This window comes from Salmo salar, chromosome 15 (genome assembly GCF_965601325.2).
Source record: "Salmo salar chromosome 15, fSalSal1, whole genome shotgun sequence".
Taxonomy (NCBI): Eukaryota; Metazoa; Chordata; class Actinopteri; order Salmoniformes; family Salmonidae; genus Salmo; species Salmo salar.
This window is the reverse complement of record NC_138305.1, coordinates 30,144,124-30,167,841: the sequence shown is the minus strand read 5'-3', so window position 1 is coordinate 30,167,841 and position 23,718 is coordinate 30,144,124. Positions and strand designations below refer to the sequence as shown.

The following is a 23,718-nucleotide window of genomic DNA, read 5'->3' as shown; positions in this document are numbered from 1 at the left end:
TGGTGGGTCTCTTGGTAGTATAGTGTGGTGGGTCTCTTGGTAGTATAGTGTGGTGGGTCTCTTGGTAATATAGTGTGGGTGAGTCTCTTGTTGGTAATATAGTGTGGGTGAGTCTCTTGATAGTATAGTGTGGGTGGGTCTCTTCTTGGTAGTATAGTGTGGGTGAATCTCTTGATAGTATAGTGTGGGTGTGTCTCTTCTTAGTTTTTTGTGTGCGTGGGTCTCTTCTTGGTAATATAGTGTGGGTGGGTCTCTTCTTGGTAGTATAGTGTGGGTGGGTCTCTTCTTGGTAATATAGTGTGGGTGAGTCTCTTGATAGTATAGTGTGGGTGGGTCACTTCTAGGTAATATAGTGTGGTGGGTCTCTTCTTGGTAATATAGTTTGGTGGGTCTCTTCTTGGTAATATAGTTTGGTGGGTCTCTTCTTGGTAATATAGTTTGGTGGGTCTCTTCTTGGTAATATAGTGTGGGTGGGTCTCTTCTAGGTAGTATAGTGTGGTGGGTCTCTTCTTGGTAATATAGTGTGGTGGGTCTCTTCTTGGTAATATAGTGTGGGTGGGTCTCTTCTTGATAATATAGTTTGGTGGGTCTCTTCTTGGTAATATAGTGTGGGTGGGTCTCTTCTAGGTAGTATAGTGTGGTGGGTCTCTTCTTGGTAATATAGTGTGGTGGGTCTCTTCTTGGTAATATAGTGTGGTGGGTCTCTTCTTGGTAATATAGTGTGGTGGGTCTCTTGGTAATATAGTGTGGGTGGGTCTCTTCTTGATAATATAGTTTGGTGGGTCTCTTCTTGGTAATAGTGTGGGTGGGTCTCTTCTTGGTGTTGTGTGGGTGGGTCTCTTCTTGGTTTCATAGTTTGGTGGGTCTCTTCTTGGTAATATAGTGGTGGGGGGTCTCTTGTTGGTAATATAGTGGTGGGGGGTCTCTTGTTGGTAATATAGTGTGGTGGGTCCCTTCTTTGTTTTATAGTGTGGTGGGTCCCTTCTTTGTTTTATAGTGGGGTGGGTCTCTTCATGGTTTTATAGTGTGGTGGGTCTCTTCTTGGTTTTATAGTGTGGGGGGTCTCTTCTTGGTTTTATAGTGTGGTTGTCTCTTGGTAATGTAGTGTGGTGAGTCTCTTCTTTGTTTTATAGTGTGGTGGGTCTCTTCTTGGTAATATAGTGTGGTAGGTCTCTTCTTGGTAATATAGTATGGATGGGTCTCTTCTTGGTAATATAGTGTGGGTGGTCTCTTCTTGGTAATATAGTGTGGGTGGTCTCTTCTTGGTAATGAAGTGTTGTGGGTCTCTTCTTTGTTTTATTGTTATGTGGGTCTCTTCTTGGTAATGTAGTGTGGGTGGGTCTCGTGGTAATATAGTGTGGTGGGTCTCTTCTTGGTAATATAGTGTGGTGGGTCTCTTCTTGGTAATATAGTGTGGTGGGTCTCTTCTAGGTAGTATAGTGTGGTGGGTCTCTTCTAGGTAGTATAGTTTGGTGGGTCTCTTCTAGGTAGTATAGTGTGGTGGGTCTCTTCTAGGTAGTATAGTTTGGTGGGTCTCTTCTAGGTAGTATAGTTTGGTGGGTCTCTTCTAGGTAGTATAGTGTGGTGGGTCTCTTCTTGGTAATATAGTGTGGTGGGTCTCTTCTAGTTCGCATAGTGTGGTGGGTCTCTTCTAGGTAGTATAGTTTGGTGGGTCTCTTCTAGGTAGTATAGTGTGGTGGGACTCCTTCTTGGTAATATAGTGTGGGTGGGTCTCTTCTTGGTAATATAGTGTGGGTGGGTCTCTTCTTGGTAATATAGTGTGGTGGGTCTCTTCTTGGTAATATAGTGTGGGTGGGTCTCTTCTAGGTAGTATAGTGTGGTGGGACTCTTCTAGGTAGTATAGTGTGGTGGGTCTCTTCTTGGTAATATAGTGTGGTGGGTCTCTTCTAGGTAGTATAGTGTTGTGGGTCTCTTCTTGGTTTTATTGTGATGTGGGTCTCTTCTTGGTAATGTAGTGTGGGTGGGTCTCTTCTTGGTAATATAGTGTGGTGGGTCTCTTCTTGGTTTTATAGTGTGGTGGGTCTCTTCTAGGTAATATAGTGTGGTGGGTCTCTTCTTGGTAATATAGTGTGGGTGGGTCTCTTCTTGGTTTTATAGTGTGGTGGGTCTCTTCTTGGTTTCATAGTGTGGTGGGTCTCTCTAGGTAATATAGTGTGGTGGGTCTCTTCTTGGTAATATAGTGTGGTGGGTCTCTTCTAGGTAGTATAGTGTTGTGGGTCTCTTCTTGGTTTTATTGTGATGTGGGTCTCTTCTTGGTAATGTAGTGTGGGTGGGTCTCTTCTTGGTAATATAGTGTGGTGGGTCTCTTCTTGGTTTTATAGTGTGGTGCGTCTCTTCTAGGTAATATAGTGTGGTGGGTCTCTTCTTGGTAATATAGTGTGGGTGGGTCTCTTCTTGGTTTTATAGTGTGGTGGCTCTCTTCTTGGTTTTATAGTGTGGGTGGGTCTCTTGGAAGTATAGTGTGGTGGGTCTCTTCTTGGAAGTATAGTGTGGTGGGTCTCTTCTTGGTTTCATAGTGTGGTGGGTCTCTTCTTGGTTTCATAGTGTGGTGGGTCTCTCTAGGTAATATAGTGTGGTGGGTCTTTTCTTGGTAATATAGTGTGGTGGGTCTGTTCTTGGTAATATAGTGTGGGTGGGTCTTTTCTAGGTATTATAGTGTGGTGGGTCTCTTCTAGGTAGTATAGTGTGGGTGGGTCTCTTCTAGGTAGTATAGTGTGGTGGGTCTCTTCTAGGTAGTATAGTGTTGGTGGGTCTTTTCTAGGTAAAATAGTGTGGTGGGTCTCTTCTAGGTAGTATAGTGTGGTGGGTCTCTTCTAGGTAATATAGTGTGGGTGGGTCTCTTCTTGGTAATTTGGTGTGGGTGGGTCTCTTCTTGGTTTTGTAGTGTGGGTGGGTCTCTTGTTGGTAATATAGTTTAGGTGGGTCTCTTCTTGGTAATATAGTGTGGTGGGTCTCTTCTTGGTAATATAGTGTGGGTGGGTCTCTTCTTGGTAATTTGGTGTGGGTGGGTCTCTTCTTGGTTTTGTAGTGTGGGTGGGTCTCTTGTTGGTAATATAGTGTGGGTGGGTCTCTTCTTGGTAATATAGTGTGGTGGGTCTCTCTAGGTAATATAGTGTCGGTGGGTCTCTTCTTGATAATATAGTTTGGTGGGTCTCTTCTTGGTAATATAGTTTGGTGGGTCTCTTCTTGGTGTTGTGTGGATGGGTCTCTTCTTGATAATATTGTGTGGTGGGTCTCTTCTTGGTAATATACTTTGGTGGGTCTCTTCTTGATAATATAGTTTGGTGGGTCTCTTCTTGGTGTTGTGTGGGTGGGTCTCTTCTTGGTTTCATAGTTTGGTGGGTCTCTTCTTGATAATATAGTGTGGGTGGGTCCCTTCTTGGTCTCATAGTGGTGGTGGGTCTCTTGTTGGTAATATAGTGTGGTGGGTCCCTTCTTTGTTTTATAGTGTGGTGGGTCTCTTCTTGTTAATATGGTGGGGTGGGTCTCTTCATGGTTTTATAGTGTGGTGGGTCTCTTCATGGTTTTATAGTGGGGTGGGTCTCTTCTTGGTAATATAGTGTGGTGGGTCTCTTCTTGGTAATATAGTGTGGTGGGTCTCTTCTTGGTAATATAGTGTGGGTGGGTCTCTTCTTGGTAATATAGTGTGGGTGGGTCTCTTCTTGGTAATATAGTGTGGGTGGGTCTCTTCTTGGTTTTATAGTGTGGTGGGTCTCTTCTTGGTTTCATAGTGTGGTGGGTCTCTCTAGGTAATATAGTGTGGTGGGTCTCTTCTTGGTAATATAGTGTGGTGGGTCTCTTCTAGGTAGTATAGTGTTGTGGGTCTCTTCTTGGTTTTATTGTGATGTGGGTCTCTTCTTGGTAATGTAGTGTGGGTGGGTCTCTTCTTGGTAATATAGTGTGGTGGGTCTCTTCTTGGTTTTATAGTGTGGTGGGTCTCTTCTAGGTAATATAGTGTGGTGGGTCTCTTCTTGGTAATATAGTGTGGGTGGGTCTCTTCTTGGTTTTATAGTGTGGTGGCTCTCTTCTTGGTTTTATAGTGTGGGTGGGTCTCTTGGAAGTATAGTGTGGTGGGTCTCTTCTTGGAAGTATAGTGTGGTGGGTCTCTTCTTGGTTTCATAGTGTGGTGGGTCTCTTCTTGGTTTCATAGTGTGGTGGGTCTCTCTAGGTAATATAGTGTGGTGGGTCTTTTCTTGGTAATATAGTGTGGTGGGTCTGTTCTTGGTAATATAGTGTGGGTGGGTCTTTTCTAGGTATTATAGTGTGGTGGGTCTCTTCTAGGTAGTATAGTGTGGGTGGGTCTCTTCTAGGTAGTATAGTGTGGTGGGTCTCTTCTAGGTAGTATAGTGTTGGTGGGTCTTTTCTAGGTAAAATAGTGTGGTGGGTCTCTTCTAGGTAGTATAGTGTGGTGGGTCTCTTCTAGGTAATATAGTGTGGGTGGGTCTCTTCTTGGTAATTTGGTGTGGGTGGGTCTCTTCTTGGTTTTGTAGTGTGGGTGGGTCTCTTGTTGGTAATATAGTTTAGGTGGGTCTCTTCTTGGTAATATAGTGTGGTGGGTCTCTTCTTGGTAATATAGTGTGGGTGGGTCTCTTCTTGGTAATTTGGTGTGGGTGGGTCTCTTCTTGGTTTTGTAGTGTGGGTGGGTCTCTTGTTGGTAATATAGTGTGGGTGGGTCTCTTCTTGGTAATATAGTGTGGTGGGTCTCTCTAGGTAATATAGTGTCGGTGGGTCTCTTCTTGATAATATAGTTTGGTGGGTCTCTTCTTGGTAATATAGTTTGGTGGGTCTCTTCTTGGTGTTGTGTGGATGGGTCTCTTCTTGATAATATTGTGTGGTGGGTCTCTTCTTGGTAATATACTTTGGTGGGTCTCTTCTTGATAATATAGTTTGGTGGGTCTCTTCTTGGTGTTGTGTGGGTGGGTCTCTTCTTGGTTTCATAGTTTGGTGGGTCTCTTCTTGATAATATAGTGTGGGTGGGTCCCTTCTTGGTCTCATAGTGGTGGTGGGTCTCTTGTTGGTAATATAGTGTGGTGGGTCCCTTCTTTGTTTTATAGTGTGGTGGGTCTCTTCTTGTTAATATGGTGGGGTGGGTCTCTTCATGGTTTTATAGTGTGGTGGGTCTCTTCATGGTTTTATAGTGGGGTGGGTCTCTTCTTGGTAATATAGTGTGGTGGGTCTCTTCTTGGTAATATAGTGTGGTGGGTCTCTTCTTGGTAATATAGTGTGGGTGGGTCTCTTCTTGGTAATTTGGTGTGGGTGGGTCTCTTCTTGGTTTTTGTAGTGTGGGTGGGTCTCTTGTTGGTAATATAGTGTGGGTGGGTCTCTTCTTGGTAATATAGTGTGGTGGGTCTCTTCTTGGTAATATAGTGTGGGTGGGTCTCTTCTTGGTAATTTGGTGTGGGTGGGTCTCTTCTTGGTTTTGTAGTGTGGGTGGGTCTCTTGTTGGTAATATAGTGTGGGTGGGTCTCTTCTTGGTAATATAGTGTGGTGGGTCTCTCTAGGTAATATAGTGTGGGTGGGTCTCTTCTTGATAATATAGTTTGGTGGGTCTCTTCTTGGTAATATATTTGGTGGGTCTCTTCTTGGTGTTGTGTGGATGGGTCTCTTCTTGATAATATAGTGTGGTGGGTCTCTTCTTGGTAATATACTTTGGTGGGTCTCTTCTTGATAATATAGTTTGGTGGGTCTCTTCTTGGTGTTGTGTGGGTGGGTCTCTTCTTGGTTTCATAGTTTGGTGGGTCTCTTCTTGATAATATAGTGTGGGTGGGTCCCTTCTTGGTCTCATAGTGTTGGTGGGTCTCTTGTTGGTAATATAGTGTGGTGGGTCCCTTCTTTGTTTTATAGTGTGGTGGGTCTCTTCTTGTTAATATGGTGGGGTGGGTCTCTTCATGGTTTTATAGTGTGGTGGGTCTCTTCATGGTTTTATAGTGGGGTGGGTCTCTTCTTGGTAATATAGTGTGGTGGGTCTCTTCTTGGTAATATAGTGTGGTGGGTCTCTTCTAGGTAGTATAGTGTGGTGGGTCTCTTCTAGGTAGTATAGTTTGGTGGGTCTCTTCTAGGTAGTATAGTTTGGTGGGTCTCTTCTAGGTAGTATAGTGTGGTGGGACTCTTGTTGGTAATATAGTGTGGTGGGTCTGTTCTTGGTAATATAGTGTGGTGGGACTCTTCTTGGTAATATAGTGTGGTGGGTCTCTTCTAGGTAGTATAGTGTGGGTGGGTCTCTTCTTGGTTTTATAGTGTGGTGGGTCTCTTCTTGGTAATATAGTGTGGGTGGGTCTCTGCTTGGTAATATAGTGTGGGATGGGTCTTTTCTTGGTAATATAGTGTGGGTGGGTCTCTTCTTGGTAATATAGTGTGGGTGGGTCTCTTCTTGGTTTCATGGTGTGGTGGGTCTCTTCTTGGTTTCATAGTGTGGTGGGTCTCTCTAGGTAATATAGTGTGGTGGGTCTCTTCTTGGTAATATAGTGTGGTGGGTCTCTTCTAGGTAGTATAGTGTTGTGGGTCTCTTCTTGGTTTTATTGTGATGTGGGTCTCTTCTTGGTAATGTAGTGTGGGTGGGTCTCTTCTTGGTTTTATAGTGTGGTGGGTCTCTTCTTGGTAATATAGTGTGGGTGGGTCTCTGCTTGGTAATATAGTGTTGGTGGGTCTTTTCTTGGTAATATAGTGTGGGTGGGTCTCTTCTTGGTAATATAGTGTGGGTGGGTCTCTTCTTGGTAATATAGTGTGGGTGGGTCTCTTCTTGGAGGTGGGGGGCCAGGTAGTATAGTGTGGTGGGTCTCTTCTAGGTAGTATAGTGTGGTGGGTCTCTTCTAGGTAATATAGTGTGGTGGGTCTGTTCTTGGTAATATAGTGTGGGCGGGTCTCTTCTTGGTAATATAGTGTGGGTGGGTATCTTCTTGGTAATATAGTGTGGGTGGGTCTCTTCTAGGTAGTATAGTGTGGTGGGACTCTTCTAGGTATTATAGTGTGGTGGGTCTCTTCTTGGTAATATAGTGTGGGTGGGTTTCTTCTAGGTAGTATAGTGTGGTGGGTCTCTTCTTGGTTTTATAGTGTGGTGGGTCTCTTTTTGCTTTTATAGTGTGGGTGGGTCTCTTGGAAGTATAGTGTGGGTGGGTCTCTTCTTGGTTTTATAGTGTGGTGGGTCTCTTCTTTGTTTTATAGTGTGGTGGTTCTCTTCTTGGTTTTATAGTGTGGTGGGTCTCTTCTTGCTTTTATAGTGTGGTGGGTCTCTTCTTGGTTTCATAGTGTGGTGGGTCTCTTCTTGGTTTCATAGTGTGGTGGGTCTCTTGTTGGTAGTATAGTGTGGGTGGGTGTTTTCTTGGTAATATATTGTGGGTGGGTCTCTTCTAGGTAGTATAGTGTGGGTGGGTCTGTTAGTAGTATAGTGTGGTGGGTCTCTTCTAGGTAGTATAGTGTGGTGGGTCTCTTCTAGGTAATATAGTGTGGGTGGGTCTCTTGGTAGTATAGTGTGGTGGGTCTCTTCTTGGTAATATAGTGTGGTGGGTCTCTTCTTGGTAATATAGTGTGGGTGGGTCTCTTCTTAGTAATATAGTGTGGGTGGGTCTCTTCTTGGTAATATAGTGTGGGTGGGTCTCTTCTAGGTAGTATAGTGTGGGTTTGTCTCTTCTTGGTAATATAGTGTGGGTGGGTCTCTTCTAGGTAATATAGTGTGGAAGGGTCTCTTCTTGGTAATATAGTGTGGGTGGGTCTCTTCTAGGTAATTTAGTGTGGTGGGTCTCTTCTAGGTAATATAGTGTGGATGGGTCTCTTCTTGGTAATATAGTGTGGGTGGGTCTCTTCTTGGTAATATAGTGTGGGTGGGTCTCTTCTTGGTAATATAGTGTGGGTGGGTCTCTTCTTGGTAATATAGTGTGGGTGGGTCTCTTCTAGGTAGTATAGTGTGGTGGGTCTCTTCTAGGTAGTATAGTGTGGTGTGTCTCTTCTAGGTAGTATAGTGTGGGTGGGTCTCTTCTTGGTAATATAGTGTGGGTGGGTCTCTTCTAGGTAGTATAGTGTGGTGGGTCTCTTCTAGGTAATATAGTGTGGATGGGTCTCTTCTTGGTAATATAGTGTGGGTGGGTCTCTTCTTGGTAATATAGTGTGGGTGGGTCTCTTCTTGGTAATATAGTGTGGGTGGGTCTCTTCTAGGTAGTATAGAGTGGTGGGTCTCTTCTAGGTAGTATAGTGTGGTGGGTCTCTTCTAGGTAGTATAGTGTGGGTGGGTCTCTTGGTAATACAGTGTGGGTGAGTCTCTTCGTAATTTAGTGTGGATGGGTCTCTTCTTGGTAATATAGTGTGGGTGGGTCTCTTCTTGGTAATATAGGGTGGGATGGTCTCTTCTTGGTAATATAGTGTGGGATGGTCTCTTCTTGGTAATATAGTGTTGGTGGGTCTCTTCTAGGTAATATAGTGTGGGTGGGTCTCTTGGTAATATAGTGTGGGATGGTCTCTTCTTGGTAATATAGTGTGGTGGGTCTTTTCTAGGTAATATAGTGTGGGTGGGTCTTTTCTAGGTAATATAGTGTGGTGGGTCTCTTCTTGGTAATATAGTGTGGGTGGGTCTTTTCTAGGTAAAATAGTGTGGTGGGTCTCTTCTTGGTAATATAGTGTGGGTGAGTGTCTTCTTGGTAATATAGTGTGGTTAGTCTCTTCTAGGTAATATAGTATGGGTGGGTCTCTTCTTGGTAATATAGGGTGGGATGGTCTCTTCTTGGTAATATAGTGTTGGTTGGTCTCTTGTTGGTAATATAGTGTGGTGGGTCTCTTCCTGGTGTTGTGGTTGTGGGGAGTGGAGCGCTTTGTGTGAGTGGGCCCAGGGGAAAATGGGGGATATGTAGGGGGGATAGTGAGGGGGGGCTTTCACAGACAGTCAAGGTGATTGAGGTAAGGGCATTGTCTTCAAAGGTGGATGCTGTGTGTGGATACCACCCCTTATTCCTCCTCCTTTTCCTCTCTCTTCCTCTCCTGCCCCCCCTCCCCCTTATATGTCCTTGTTTGTCTCTCCCTCTCGTCTCTCCTGCTCCTCTCCCTCTCTCTCTCTCTCTCTCTCTCTCTTCCCTCCTGCTCCCCTCTCCTCTCTCCCTGTCTCTCTCTCTCTCCTGCTCCTCTTTCCCCTCTCTTCTCTACTTCTCCTTTCTCCTGCTCCTCTCTCCCCTGTCCTCTCTCCTGCTCCTCTCTCTCTCTTTCTGTCTCTCTCCAGCTCCTCTCTCCCCTCTCCCCTCTCCTCTCTTCCTCTCTCTTCCTCTCTCTCTCTCTCCTGCTCCTTTCTCTCCTGCTCCTCTCTCTCCTGCTCCTCTCTCTCCTGCATCTCTCTCTCCTGCTCCTCTCTCTCTCTTTCCCCTCTCCTCTCTCCCCCTAAACAAACACTGCCAATATAATGAACTGTAGATGTACATGTAAATGTCAGCGTCTTTCTCCCCAGATACAGCGTTACGTTCACTTCAGAGTCCTCTGCTGGCTTTATTAAAAAACTAACATTTACTTTGCCTTAACATACACATAGACTGCATAATAAGGCTTTCACTGTGCATTTGGTCCTCTTCATTTCCAATGTCCTCAATGGCTCCCTATTCCCTATAAAGTGTACTCCTTTTGACCAGAGCCCTATGGGAGGGAGAGAGGGAGGAAGGGTGCAAAAATAATACACTACATGGGGAATAGGGTGCCATTTGTGAGGCAGACTGTTTCAGCTGCAGCCCTGTCCCTCAGGATCAGTTTGGCGCCGATGAGTTCTGTTGCCAGCACTGCACTGTCTCCATCCTTTCTGTCTGACACACACACACACACACACACACACAAACACACAAACACACACACACACAGACACACACACACACACACACACACACACACACACACACACACACACACACACACACACACACACACACACACACACACACAGACACACAGACACACACACAATCTATTCTCTCCTAGTGGGACCTGAGCTTTCAGTCCCACACACACACACACACACACACACACACACACACACACACACCGCAAACACACGTAAAATACAACTCATTCCCTTTTCTGTCTGTGTGTTATCCACATTGTATGTCCAGCACAAACGCCCTAACACACACACACACACACACACACACACACACACACACACACACACACACACACACACACACACACACACACACATACACACACACACACGCACACACGCACACACCACACACACATACACACACACCACACACACATACACACACACCACACACACAAACACAGCACAGCACACATAGAGGCGATTCCCAGGGGGGCTTCGTACTGTGTCCTTCATGGAGGGTGTGATTACACGGTGTTCCCTGATTATGTTCTGGTGAAGTGTCTGAAAGAGATGAATGGAAAGGAAAGAGGGAAGTGAGGGACAGAGGGACAGAGGGACAGGAGGGAAGTGAGGAGTAAGAGTACAGATGCGCTGAGAGCGGAGTTTCTACATCGACCCCCTGCTGGGACAGACACAGACAGACCCTCTCTCTCTCTTTCTCTCAATCCAAGGTGCTTTATTGGCATGACATGCATTATGTAAAACTCAAAGAAGCATTCCAAAACCCTCTCATTCGCTCTTTCTCTTTCTAGATCTCTCTCTCTTTCTAGATCTCACTCTCACAGTGCCCCTGCTGGCGAACAGCTAGAACTGAAACCCCCCCCCCGTGGGTTGACCCAGACGATTACAGTGTGGGTTAAGTTGATGGATGTGGTTTGGCCGTAACCTGGAACTTCTATCTTTCATTCATGGGTTAACTGTCAACGGTGGAGCCTTGCGATACGTCTTCATGTACCTCCAGACCTATTATTTCCACTTTCTCTAACAGCATACATAACACACTGGTCAAATCCCTGGACTTTCTCTAACAGCATACATAACACACTGGTCAAATCCCTGGACTTTCTCTAACAGCATACATAACACACTGGTCAAATCCCTGGACTTTCTCTAACAGCATACATAACACACTGGTCAAATCCCTGGACTTTCTCTAACAGCATACATAACACACTGGTCAAATCCCTGGACTTTCTCTAACAGCATACATAACACACTGGTCAAATCCCTGGACTTTCCCTAACAGCATACATAACACACTGGTCAAATCCCTGGACTTTCTCTAACAGCATACATAACACACTGGTCAAATCCCTGGACTTTCTCTAACAGCATACATAACACACTGGTCAAATCCCTGAACTTTCTCTAACAGCATACATAACACACTGGTCCAATCCCTGAACTTTCTCTAATAGCATAACACACTGGTCCAATCCATGGACTTTCTCTAACAGCATAACACACTGGTCCAATCTCTGGACTTTCTCTAACAGCATAACACACTGGTCCAATCCCTGGACTTTCTCTAATAGCATAGCACACTGGTCCAATCCCTGGACTTTCTCTAACAGCATAACACACTGGTCCATCCCTGGACTTTCTCTAACAGCATAACACACTGGTCCAATCCCTGGACTTTCTCTAACAGCATAACACACTGGTCCAATCCCTGGACCTGGATGGGCTACGAGGTGTGCAGGATTTCCATTCTAACACTGATATAACTGATTCAAAATTCTCATCAAGCCCTTGATTAGTTAAATCAAGTACTCCCTGTTTCAGTCATCATAGGCTATGCCATGCCATGACATGACACTAGGTTCTAACTACGATCAAATATATTTAATTTGTACAGTATGTTATACTCCCATTCCAGTTCCAAGACCCTCGCCATCTACTGTATTAAACAACATTGAATTTGGACTTCCACTCCCCCTCACTGATGACTTTAATCATCTGTCTGAAGAGGGGTGACATGAAGCAGCTGTCTTGTTGACAGGGGGAAAGTAGCGCGGCTGTTTGAAGGCAGGCCAGGGCAAAGTGTTCAACGTGCAACAGTGACAGCTGAAAGGAGACGAGGACGTACTCTGACGCCCCCTGGGATGAGTGTGTGTGTGTGTGTGTGTGTGTGTGTGTGTGTGTGTGTGTGTGTGTGTGTGTGTGTGTGTGTGTGTGTGTGTGTGTGTGTGTGTGTGTGTGTGTGTGTGTGAGTGTGAGTGTGTATGTTTGTGTCTGCCAATAGGTGCGTCTCTGACAGAGTGTGTGTTTGTGTGTGAACCTTTACTTATGCAGACTGAGAACACCAGTCGTACTTAGTTGCAGACATGATGACAGCATAATGACCTTGGATTCCAGACAGCCGATCAATACTGGCCAAAATGTGTCTGTTCACTCTTGATCATGTTTTATAAAAGTCTTGAGGACACGACCTAGCTATGGAATTATTAAGTCAATACTGCTCTCCGATTCGGGCTCTAAAGCCTTTGAGATATCAGGAGTTTGCTTTTTGATGTGTGACGTATGGACCAACCTTTTGAAGTGTTTTCCAGCCTAGCTTATAGGGTATATACTAAAAAGTGATGGTCCATGAATATGCTCCTTTCATCATGGCCGCTATCTAAAAAAGGCCTCAAGGGTGTATGCAAATCAATGGAACCTACTTGTTCATTTCAAGTGTCAAATCATCCTCAAGTAAGGTGAACACTGTCATGAAGATTTCTGAGAACCACTGGACTCCCCCACACTCTTCATCACAACTCGTCTTTCTCTCTCCACAGGGCTGCCCAGAAGCTCAGCCTCTCGTCCAAGTGGAAGAAGCCCCAGCAGCCTCAGCTCCAGTCTCCGCCCGAACCTGCCGAGCCCCTGGTCTACACAGGTGGCTTCAGCGGCGCCCTGCAGCTGTCCCCGCCTGCCGTGCCGCCATGCCTCCTCCGGGCCGGTTCAAAGATCAAGGACACCCCGGGGATGGGAAAGGTAAGACTTTCCCGACTTTGGTATCTTTTTTTGCTTGGTGGTAAAATTGTTACTATGTGGAGTCAGTGGCATGGTATCATCAGGTAGCGTAGAGTAACAGACAATACCGTCTGGTCATTGGTGTAACATACAGGTGAAGTCAGAAGTTTACATTCACCTTAGCCAAATACATTTACACTCAGTCTTTCACAATTCCTGACATTTAATCCTAGTAAATATTCCCTGTTTTAGGTCAGTTAGGATCACCACTTTATTTTAAGAATGTGAAATGTCAGCTTAGTAGTAGAGAGAGTGATTTATTTCAGCTTCTATTTCTTTCATCACATTCCCAGTGGGTCAGATGTTTACATACACTCAATTAGTATTTGGTAGCATTGCCTTTAAGTTGTTTAACTTGGGTCAAACATTTCGGGTAGCCTTCCACAAGCTTCCCACAATAAGTTGGGAGAATTTTGGCCCATTCCCCCTGATAGAGCTGGTGTAACTGAGTCAGGTTTGCAGGCCTCCTTGCGCGCACACGCTTTTTCAGTTCTGCCCACAATTTTTCTATAAGATTGAGGTCAGGGCTTTGTGATGGCCAGTCCAACACCTTGACTTTGTTGTCCTTAAGCCATTTTACCACATCTTTGGAAGTATGCTTGGCATCATTGTCCATTTGGAAGACCCATTTGTGACCAAGCTTTAACTTCCTGACTGATGTCTTGAGATGTTGCTTCAATATATCCACATCATTTTCCTCCCTCATGATGTCATCTATTTTGTGAAGTGCACCAGTCCCTTCTGCAGCAAAGCACCCCACAACATGATGCTGCCACCCCCGTGCTTCACGGTTGGGATGGTGTTCTTCGGCTTGCAAGCCTCCCCCTTTTTCCTCCAAACATAACAATGGTCATTATGGCCAAACAGTTCTATTTTTGTTTCATCAGACCAGAGGACATTTCTCCAAAAAGTACGATCTTTGTCCCCATGTGCAGTTGCAAACAGTAGTCTTGCTTTTTTATGGCGGTTTTTGAGCAGTGGCTTCTTCCTTACTGAGCGGCCTTTCAGATTATGTCGATATAGGACTCCTTTTACTGTGGATATAGGTACTTTTGTACCTGATTCCTCTAGCATCTTCACAAGGTCCTTTGCTGTTGTTCTGGGATTGATTTGCACTTTTCACACCAAAGTACGTTCATCTCTAAGAGACAGAACACGTCTCCTTCCTGAGCAGTATGACAACTGCGTGGTTCCATGGTGTTTATACTTGCGTACTATTGTTTGTACAGATGAACGTGGTACCTTCAGGTGTTTGGAAATTGCTCCCAAGGATGAACCAGACTTGTGGAGGTCTACAATTTTTTTCTGAGGTCTTGGCTGATTTCTTTTGATTTTCCCATGATGTCAATCAGAGGCACTGAGTTTGAAGGTAGGCCTTGAAATCTATCCACAGGTACACTTCCAATTGACTCAAATTATGTCAATTAGTCTATCAGAAGCTTCTAAATCCATGACATTATTTTCTGGAATTTTCCAAGCTGTTTAAAGACACAGTCAACTTAGTGTATGTGAACTTCTGACCCACTGGAATTGTGATAGGGTGAATTATAAGTTAAATAATCTGTCTTGTGTCATGCACAAAGTAGATGTTCTAACTGACTTGCCAAAACTAAAACTAGAAATTTGTGGAGTGGTTGAAAAACAAGTTTTAATGACTCCAACGTAAGTGTATGTAAACTTCCGACTACAACTGTAGTTTTGACTCTTAATGTTATAATTCGTAGTGAGTTTCCTTGTATTCTCAGTAGAGCCCTTTTGGGATGTCATGTTTAGGGTGGGCGTGGTTTATACAAAGGACACTTTGCTGAAGCCTGTTTTTTATGCTGGTGTTACGCTGGTCTAACGTAAAAGGTCAGGATAACATCTCCGCTGTGGGCTTGTGTGCGAGACCCGTCTCGCCGATTCCCAGGCCGTTGGCATTTTATGAATCCCGGTCCATATGCCATGGAGCATTCCTCTCATTGAGTGAGTGACAGGCTGTAGGAGTGGGAAAAATTGTGAGTGTGAAATGGAGAGTGAGGAGAGTGGTCAACGACATTCAGAGGTGATAATCTGTGTGGAGAACATTCCGCTCACAGAATGGGGGTCTGTTTGTGAGAAAAAAGTGTTTGAAAGTGTTTGTGTTTTGAGGTCATGGGTATCTGTGTGAATCAGTGCAATGAGAGGCCTAGGGCCAAGGAGGGAACATTGAACATTTTGTTTAGGAGAGATTCCTTTTGCAAATCAATTGCATTTTTGTGAAGCTATGTAAATCAACTCACCTTTCTGCTATTAACTAAAGGCTCATTGTCCTGATTGACTAAGACAATGGTGTGTTGATCTAATGCAAAACACACAATCACTCTCAGATACCCTCAAACACACGTGCTGTACTCCGATTCAGCAACCAATCTAACAGAATAATGTCTGTTAATCTATGAGTTTGCTGAAACAACATTTGCTGATGGATTTACAACCAGTCTGGATGAGTAAGTGTGGGTTTCTTGGTCTGCTACCACCACTCTATCTGACAGGGAGTGTATAAAGTCATGCTCATTGGAAGCCATGAATTTTCATCTACGTAGACAGCGCAAGCTGCTCTTTTTCCACTCCCCATCTGTTGGCATCTCACCTCCTCTCTCACCTCCTCTCTCACCTCCTCGACTAGTCGTTGATACGCTTTCACATTGTCAGATACAAGATGAAGAGCTGTGTTTTTCCATTTTTACAAGTTTCGAGTCGACATTTGTTTCAGCGTAGTTAGCCACTCCGCTTCATGAATTCCAAGCAGAGACAGCTCATAGCAATTTATAACCTGAAGTTTGCCCATAAAGAACTGGTACTTCTGGGCTTCACTGTAAAAAATCTGTCCAGGGTTGTTTACGAGACTAGACATTACGTAATGTGTTTAGGGACCCTGGTCCCCCCCACCCCCATCCCCCATCTCCCTCCTCCCTCACACCTTGTGTAAGCAGGCATTGGGTTTAGTCTCGTTAATGCTCGGCTCTGACTTGGCTGCGGATCAAATGAGTAGCCGTCAGAGTTCATTGTCAAATCCAGCGCCAGGCCTGTGCTGCTCAGTGGAGATTACACAGCGTGAAGCGATTATCCTAAAGTGGATTAGACACGGGTCCTGATACAGCCCCTCCCTTCTTGTCTCACAGGCCAGCCAGTAGACTGACAGGTGGACTAAAGCATGAGAGGTATTGGCTGATGTCCTTATATCCCCTCACAACAGCTCCCCGCTATAAGGACAGTACGGGCTTCTGGAATACCTTCATTCGGACCAAGGTGCACAGTTTATGCCCATTGGCTGCTTGGGTATGGGCATGTATCTTTGTTTTCATTGTGACTGCTGACATCATGGTGAAGTGCACCATGGTTGTCTGTCTGTGGGCCAATTTGGCACCTCCTCACTCACCATGGAGTCCAATGGGCTGCCTGAGTGGCCCTGCTCCTGGAGGCCAAGTGATTCCTCACTCCCTGGGAGCCCATGGATGTGGTGCCAAAAGCTGCTTGAAACTGGCATGGATGGCCACAGAATGACCCCCTCCTAATGCCAGCCCCCCGCCCCTTTAGCTTCAGTCACGCTGGTTGGCCATTCGACTTATGTCTTGGAAGTATTGACATAACTGGAAATCTCTGATTGGATGTTTCTCGAAATCAGAGTTTTGGTCTAGAACCTAACCATTTTTTGTAGTCCCATCAATCCCCCACATGACTGGTTTGTGCTACTGTACAGGCACCAGATGATTGGCCATTTGACTTGTCTTCAACTCTTGAAAATAACTCTCAATCTCTGATTGTAATTTTAATATGAACGTTTCTCTCAATCATGGTGGTGTTTTGGCCCAAAACTTAAACGTTTTCCCTTTGTCTCATCATTCTCCCCACAAAGTAAGGTGAGTTAATGTGACTGTACAGGCAGTTGCAGATGAGAAGGCTATAACAGCCTATTCCTTTACTATTCACTGTGGGGGATGAGGTGATGTCTCTTCGGTATCTCCTCATTACTGCTGTTCAGTAAGTCAGCAGGAGGGCTAACATGAAAAGAGCCAGAAACGCGATACCTCTGTGATCCTATCATCTCACATTCTGAGTTCTGTTAGGCGTCTCGTCTTCAAGACTGCTGCTGTCAGGAGTTCTGCGTAAACTTTTTGAAGTCGCTAATCGTACATCTGGGGCACAAAGTTGCAAAATTGTTAATGAGCTCCGCATCAAGGAAGCAGAGGAAATAATTTAATGAGGCCCAATGAGCTCGGAAAGCGTTGTGGCGGGCTGTAACTCTTGAATACAGATGTATTTTTTGCTGCTTTGCAGTTCTTCGCCCGACGGCCAAAGATTGTGGTTCCTTCCTGGGGAAAGTGTTTCAGACTTCACACTGTGCCATTATTATTTGTTTACACAGTATTTTCTGTTACTGTTGTTACTACTGTTAGTTCTACTACTGTTACTACTGTTACTGTTACTACTGACCTCTTAGTGACCCCTTAACACGCGAATCCCGTTAGCGGGATCGATTTGACAACAGCCAGTGAAATAGCACAGCGCCAAATTCAAAAAACAAAAATCTCATAATTCAAATTTCTCACACATACAAGTATTATACATAATTTTAAAGATAAGATTCTCGTTAATCTAACCACAGTGTCCGATTTCAAAAAGGCTTTACAGCGAAAGCAAAACATTAGATTATGTTAGCACATCACCTAAACAAGAAAAGCCAAACAGCCATTTTCCAAGTAAGGAGATGCATTCCAAAAACCAGAAATACAGCTAAAATTAATTACTAACCTTTGACGATCTTCATCAGATGACACTCCCAGGACTCAATGTTAGACAATACAATACAATGTTTTGTTAGATAAAGTTCATATTTATATCCAAAAACCCCATTTTACATTGGCGCGTGATGTTCAGAAAATGTATTGCCACCCAAAACCTCCGGTGAAGGAGCACATCAATTTACAAAAATACTCATCATAAACGTTGATAAACTTTACAACAGTTATTGAAAGAATTATAGATTCACTTCTCCTTAATGCAACCGCTGTGTTATATTTCAAAATAGCTTTACGGCGAAAGCACATTTTTCAATATTCTGAGTACAGAGCTCAACCATCAAAGCAAGCTATACAGATACCAGCAAAGTTCTGGAATCAACTAAACTCAGAATTAGTATTATAAATATTCACTTACCTTTGCTGATCTTCGTCAGAATGCACTCCTAGGACTCCTACTTCCACAAGAAATGTTAGTTTTGTTCGAAATACTCCATATTTATGTCCAAATACCTCCTTTTGTTCGCGCGTTCAGATCACTATCCAAAGGCATAATGCATCAGCGTAAATCCAGACACGAAAAGTCAAAATGTTCCATTACCGTTCGTAGAAACATGTCAAACATTGTTTACAATCAATCCTTAGGGTCTTTTTAACATAAAACGTCGATAATATTCCAACCGGACAATAGCGTATTCATTCCAGAAGAAAAAGAAGGAACGGCGCGCTCGTGTGCTCGCGCATAACCAATCCTTTGTCCTCAGACAGTCCACTGATTGACTGAGCTCCTATTCTCTGCCCAGTAACAGGAGACGGATGAAACAACTTTCTAAAGGTTGTTGACAGCCAATGGAAGCCTTAGGAAGTGCAACGTGACCCCACAGACACTGTAGTTTCGATAAGGATTCAAAAGAAAAACTACAATTCTCAGATTTCCCACTTCCTGGTTGGATTTTTCTCAGGTTTTTGCCTGCCATATGAGTTCTGTTATACTCACAGACATCATTCAAACAGTTTTAGAAACTTCAGAGTGTTTTCTATCCAAATCTACTAATAATATGCATATCCTACCTTCTGAGTCTGAGAAGCAGGCAGTTTAATTTGGGCACGTTTTTCATTCGAACGTGAAAATACTGCCCCCTATTCTTATTAATACTGTTACTGTTACTACTGTTACTGTTACTACTGCTACTACTGTTACTGTTACTACTGCTACTACTGTTACTGTTACTGTTACTACTGCTACTACTGTTACTACTATTACTGTTACTGTTACTGTTACTACTGTTACTGTTACTGTCACTGTCACTGCTACTACTGTTACTACTAGTACTCTTACTACTGTTACTGTTACCACTGTTACTGCTACTGTTACTACTGTTACTGCTACTGTTACTACTGTTAATGCTACTGTTACTACTGTTACTGCTACTGTTACTATTGTTACTGCTACTGTTACTATTGTTAGTGCTACTGTTACTACTGTTACTACTTCTACTGTTACTACTGTTACTACTACTGTTACTGTTACTACTGTTATTGCTACTGTTACTGCTACTGTTACTACTATTACTGCTACTGTTACTACTGGTACTACTGTTACAGTTACTACTATTACTGCTACTGTTACACTGTTACTGCTACTGGTACTGCTGTTACTGCTACTGTTACTGCTACTGTTACTACTATTACTGCTGTTACTACTACTGTTACTGTTACTACTGCTACTACTGTTACTGTTACTACTGCTACTATTGTTACTGTTACTACTCTTACTGTTACTACTATTACTGTTACTACTGTTAATAATGTTAATACTGTTACTGTTACTACTGTTACTGTTACTGCTGTTACTACTGTTACTGCTACTGTTACTACTGTTACTGTTACTGCTGCTGTTACTGCTACTGTTACTGTTACTGCTACTGCAACTGTTACTACTGTTACTACTATTACTGTTACTACTGTTACTGCTACTGTTACTACTGTTACTGTTACTACTTTTACTGTTACTGTTACTACGGTTACTACTGTTACTACTGTTACTACTGTTACTGCTCCTACTGCTACTGTTACTGATACGGTTACTACTGGTACTGCTACCGTTACTACTGTTACTGCTACCGTTACTACTGTTATTGCAACTGTTACGACTGTTACTGCTACTGTTACTACTGTTGCTGCTACTGTTACTACTATTACTGCTGTTACTACTACTGCTACTGTTACTACTGCTACTACTGTTACTGTTACTACTGCTACTATTGTTACTGGTGCTACTGTTACTGTTACTACTATTACTGTTACTACTGTTAATACTGTTAATACTGTTACTGTTACTACTGTTACTGTTACTACTGTTAATACTGTTAATACTGTTACTGCTACTGTTACTACTGTTACTGCTACTGTTACTGCTGTTACTGCTACTGTTACTACTGGTACTACTGTTAATACTGTTACTGCTGTTACTACTGTTACCGCTACTGGTACTACTGTTACTGCTATTGTTACTACTGTTACTGTTACTGCTGCTGTTACTGCTACTGTTACTGTTACTGCTACTGTTACTACTGTTACTACTATTACTGTTACTACTGTTACTGCTACTATTACTAATGTTACTGTTACTACTGTTACTGTTACTGCTACTACGGTTACTACTGTTACTACGGTTACTTTTGTTACTACTGTTACTGCTGTTACTGCTCCTACTGTTACTGCTACTACTGTTACTACTGTTAATGTTACTGTTAATACTGTTACTGCATAAATAGGTTTGGCTGTGTTTACACTGGCAGCCCAATTCTGATAATTTTCCACTCATTGGTCTTTTCACCAATCAGATCAGATCTTTAGCCAATAATTGAGCAAAATATCAGAATTAGGCAGCCTGTGTAAACGCAGCCTTTGAGAAGTGAGATCTGTCAGGACCGGAAGGAGGGATGGGGTGAAGTGTTGTAGGAGGGATAGAGCTAAGAGATGAGAGGGCAGATAGAGGAAGAAAGAAGGGTCAAGGGGAGGAAGGGAGGAAGGGGAACAGTCTGTAGATGGAGGCATACATGGTTTGGCACAGTGGATTCCAATTCAATATTGTGTTTCATCTTATCAATAAACAAAGACTACATTTTGAAAGGAGGGCACCCACACATCACTGGGGAAGCTTTGAAACCAGTCTTAAATGTCCGAGCTGACCTGTTGTCTGACATACAGTATGTAATGGTCCCCCATTGGGATGCAAATGATGAAATGAAGAAAATATGTTGTCGGAATGCTGAATATGTCTAGTTGATAGCTAAACATTGTCTTGCGGAGCGCAAAACTAGACTCATTGCAATGCACGCTCACGGAAATCCTCAGCACAATACTCCTTTGACGAGCTGCCTAACCCCGACCCTAACGCTCGTGGGAAATAGAAAGTCAAACTTCTCGCTCGATACTACGTTACGTGTGAGGGAAGACTATTGTAATTCAGTCCTAGACACAGAGACCCTCATTGTCAGGGGATTGAATTCTTAATCTATCTGTTTGCCGCGGTTGTAAATGCTCAAGCTGTTTGTAGTTACACTGCAGGAAGCGGGCCCTGGTGGTTAGGCTATAAAAATGAATCTGTTTACAGTGAGTGAATGATAGCAATCGGACCATGCTGGAGAGGCATGTTCCTTCAAGCTCTAGCAGGTTGTGGTGTTGGTTCTCTCGTCTTTAATTGCTTGTACGGCATTGTTCTGTGAACCTCATAAATGTTTGGGGACTATAGTAGACCATAATGACAATGTGGAGACATAGCATGCTCTTTCTACTTTTTTGTAATTTAGCAGACACTCTTATCCAGAGCAACTTACAGTAGTGAGTTAATACATTTTCATACTAGTCCCCCATGGGAATCAAACCCACAAACCTGGTGTTGCAAGCACCACATGCTACCAACTGAGCCACATGTGGACACATTTTTCTCTCACTTTATCTCTCTTTATCTCTCTCTTTCTCTTAATCGCTCGCTCTCTATCTCTCTCTCTCTTCATCTCTCTCTCTGTCTCTCTTTCTCTTCATCTCTCTCTTTATCTCTCTCTCTTTATCCCTCTCTCTTTATCTCTCTCTTTTTATCTCTCTCTTCCTCTCTCTCTTTATCTCTCTCTTCATCTCTCTCTAGCTCTCTCTTTATTGCTCTCTCTCCTTATCTCTCTCTATTTATCTCTCTCTCTTCTCTCTCTTTATCTCTCTCTTCATCTCTCTCTCTATCTCTCTCTCTCTTTATTGCTCTCCTCTCTCTTTATCTCTCTCTCTCTTTAGCTCTGTCTCTCTTTAGCTCTCTCTCTCTTCATCTCTCACTATCACTCTCTCTTTATCGCTCACTCCTATCTCTCTCTTTATCTCTCTCTCTTCTCATCTCTCTCTCTTAATCGGTTCTCTCTCTCTCTCTTTATCTCTCTCTCTCTCTCTCTCCTCCCTTGCCCCCTCCACCGGGGTGCCCAAACCTTTCAGCACTATTTGAAATGAGAGGGGAAAAACCACTGGGTGTGTGTCCATGGCTGGCTTCCGTTCAAATCAAATTAAAACTCCTCAACCTTTCCCTCTGTCTGCCGGCTGTCTGGAGCATACAGAGCAGGGGTTTTCTGGGTCAAATGGGGCTGGTGGGGGCATGGGCATGGGCATGGGGCATGGGCATGGAGGCATGAGAGAGGAGAGAGAGAGAGAGAGAGAGAGAGAGAGAGAGAGAGAGAGAGAGAGAGAGAGAGAGAGAGGAGAGAGAGAGAGAGAGAGAGAGAGAGAGAGAGAGAGAGAGAGAGAGAGAGAGAGTGAGAGAGAGAGAGAGAGAGAGAGGAGAGAGAGAGAGAGAGAGAGAGAGAGAAGAGAGAGAGAGAGAGAGAGAGAGAGAGAGGAGAGAGAGAGAGAGAGAGAGAGAGAGAGAGAGAGAGAGAGAGAGAGAGAGAGAGAGAGAGAGAGAGAGAGAGAGAGAGAGAGAGAGAGAGATAACCTCCCCTGCTATTGTAATGGTTAGCAAGTCTTGGGGGTATTGATATTTGTCTTTGTAACTTTCTCGGTCATCATAATTCACAATTCATTCAGGATTATCCGTAATCATGGTAGGCATCCACATTAATGTAGAAGTGTTTAGAAACATATTATATTCTTATTTACAATAAAAGTGACTCCAAAATGACACAATACATTATTTACCATTAATTTCTATTGGACACAAAATAATCTGAAACACAACCAGAATGAACAGCAAATACACCCCCAACAATGATGTAATCAGTGCATGCTATGATATGAATATGGGGGCCAAATACTTAACTTTTGACTACTTTAATTACACATATAAGTGAATTTGTCCAAATGCTTTTGGTCCCCTAAAAATCCAAAGTGCTGGAGTACAGAGTCAAAACAACTAAAAACATGTCACTGTCCCAATACTTTTGGAGCTTACTGTATATGGCTGATCTATCTGGAAGAGTAGCACTGTCAGTGGTAATGGGTCCACTTCATCTACAAAGGGAGAATGGAAGACTGGCTACTTGAGTCAGCCAATCAGAATAAAACCTTCTCCCACACATGCAGAGTTAAAACTCATGTAAGAGGCTTAATGCCACCATGAAATGAACTGGTTTGAATGTATTAATCTCAATTAGTGGTTTTCAATTAATTGGGGTTTGTTAAAATTATGACACATAATTGAGGTACGGATATGCATATTTCATGAGGGGGGAGCATTGTGTTGCTCGCTGAGTGACACGTTAATTGATCGATTTGATTTATCGATTAGGATGATGGAAAATGCAAAACCGATAGAGGAACGTTAATCCAGAAACTGTAAATGTGTGCTTATTGTTGAACGCAATCCAAATGGAGAAATTGAATCAGGATAGACACAGCACTTCTATACTGGGAGCGATTTGGAACATGCTATATTTTATGAACAAGATGAATTTCGTGATACAGCTGTTGGGGGTGGCACATTTCCAGGTCACTAGACTGAGTCGCTAATGATAACGGTGGTAGAATGTCAACAAACTCTAAGCACGTGGAGTGCAGCCAAAATCAGCAACAGCTTAACTGCTGCCGACGGCATAT

At 43.6% G+C, this 23,718-nt stretch overlaps 1 protein-coding gene across 2 annotated transcripts in view; it reads left to right on the top strand.

The window, feature by feature from the left end:
- kif26aa (kinesin family member 26Aa) overlaps positions 1–23,718 on the top strand; it is a 64,018-nt gene that overhangs the window by 3,328 nt on the left and 36,972 nt on the right. For both annotated transcript variants that reach the window (XM_082961650.1, XM_014143835.3), the window contains exon 2: positions 12,649–12,844. In XM_082961650.1, the coding sequence (XP_082817776.1) occupies positions 12,649–12,844 (196 nt within the window). The remainder of the gene's footprint in view (positions 1–12,648; positions 12,845–23,718) is intronic.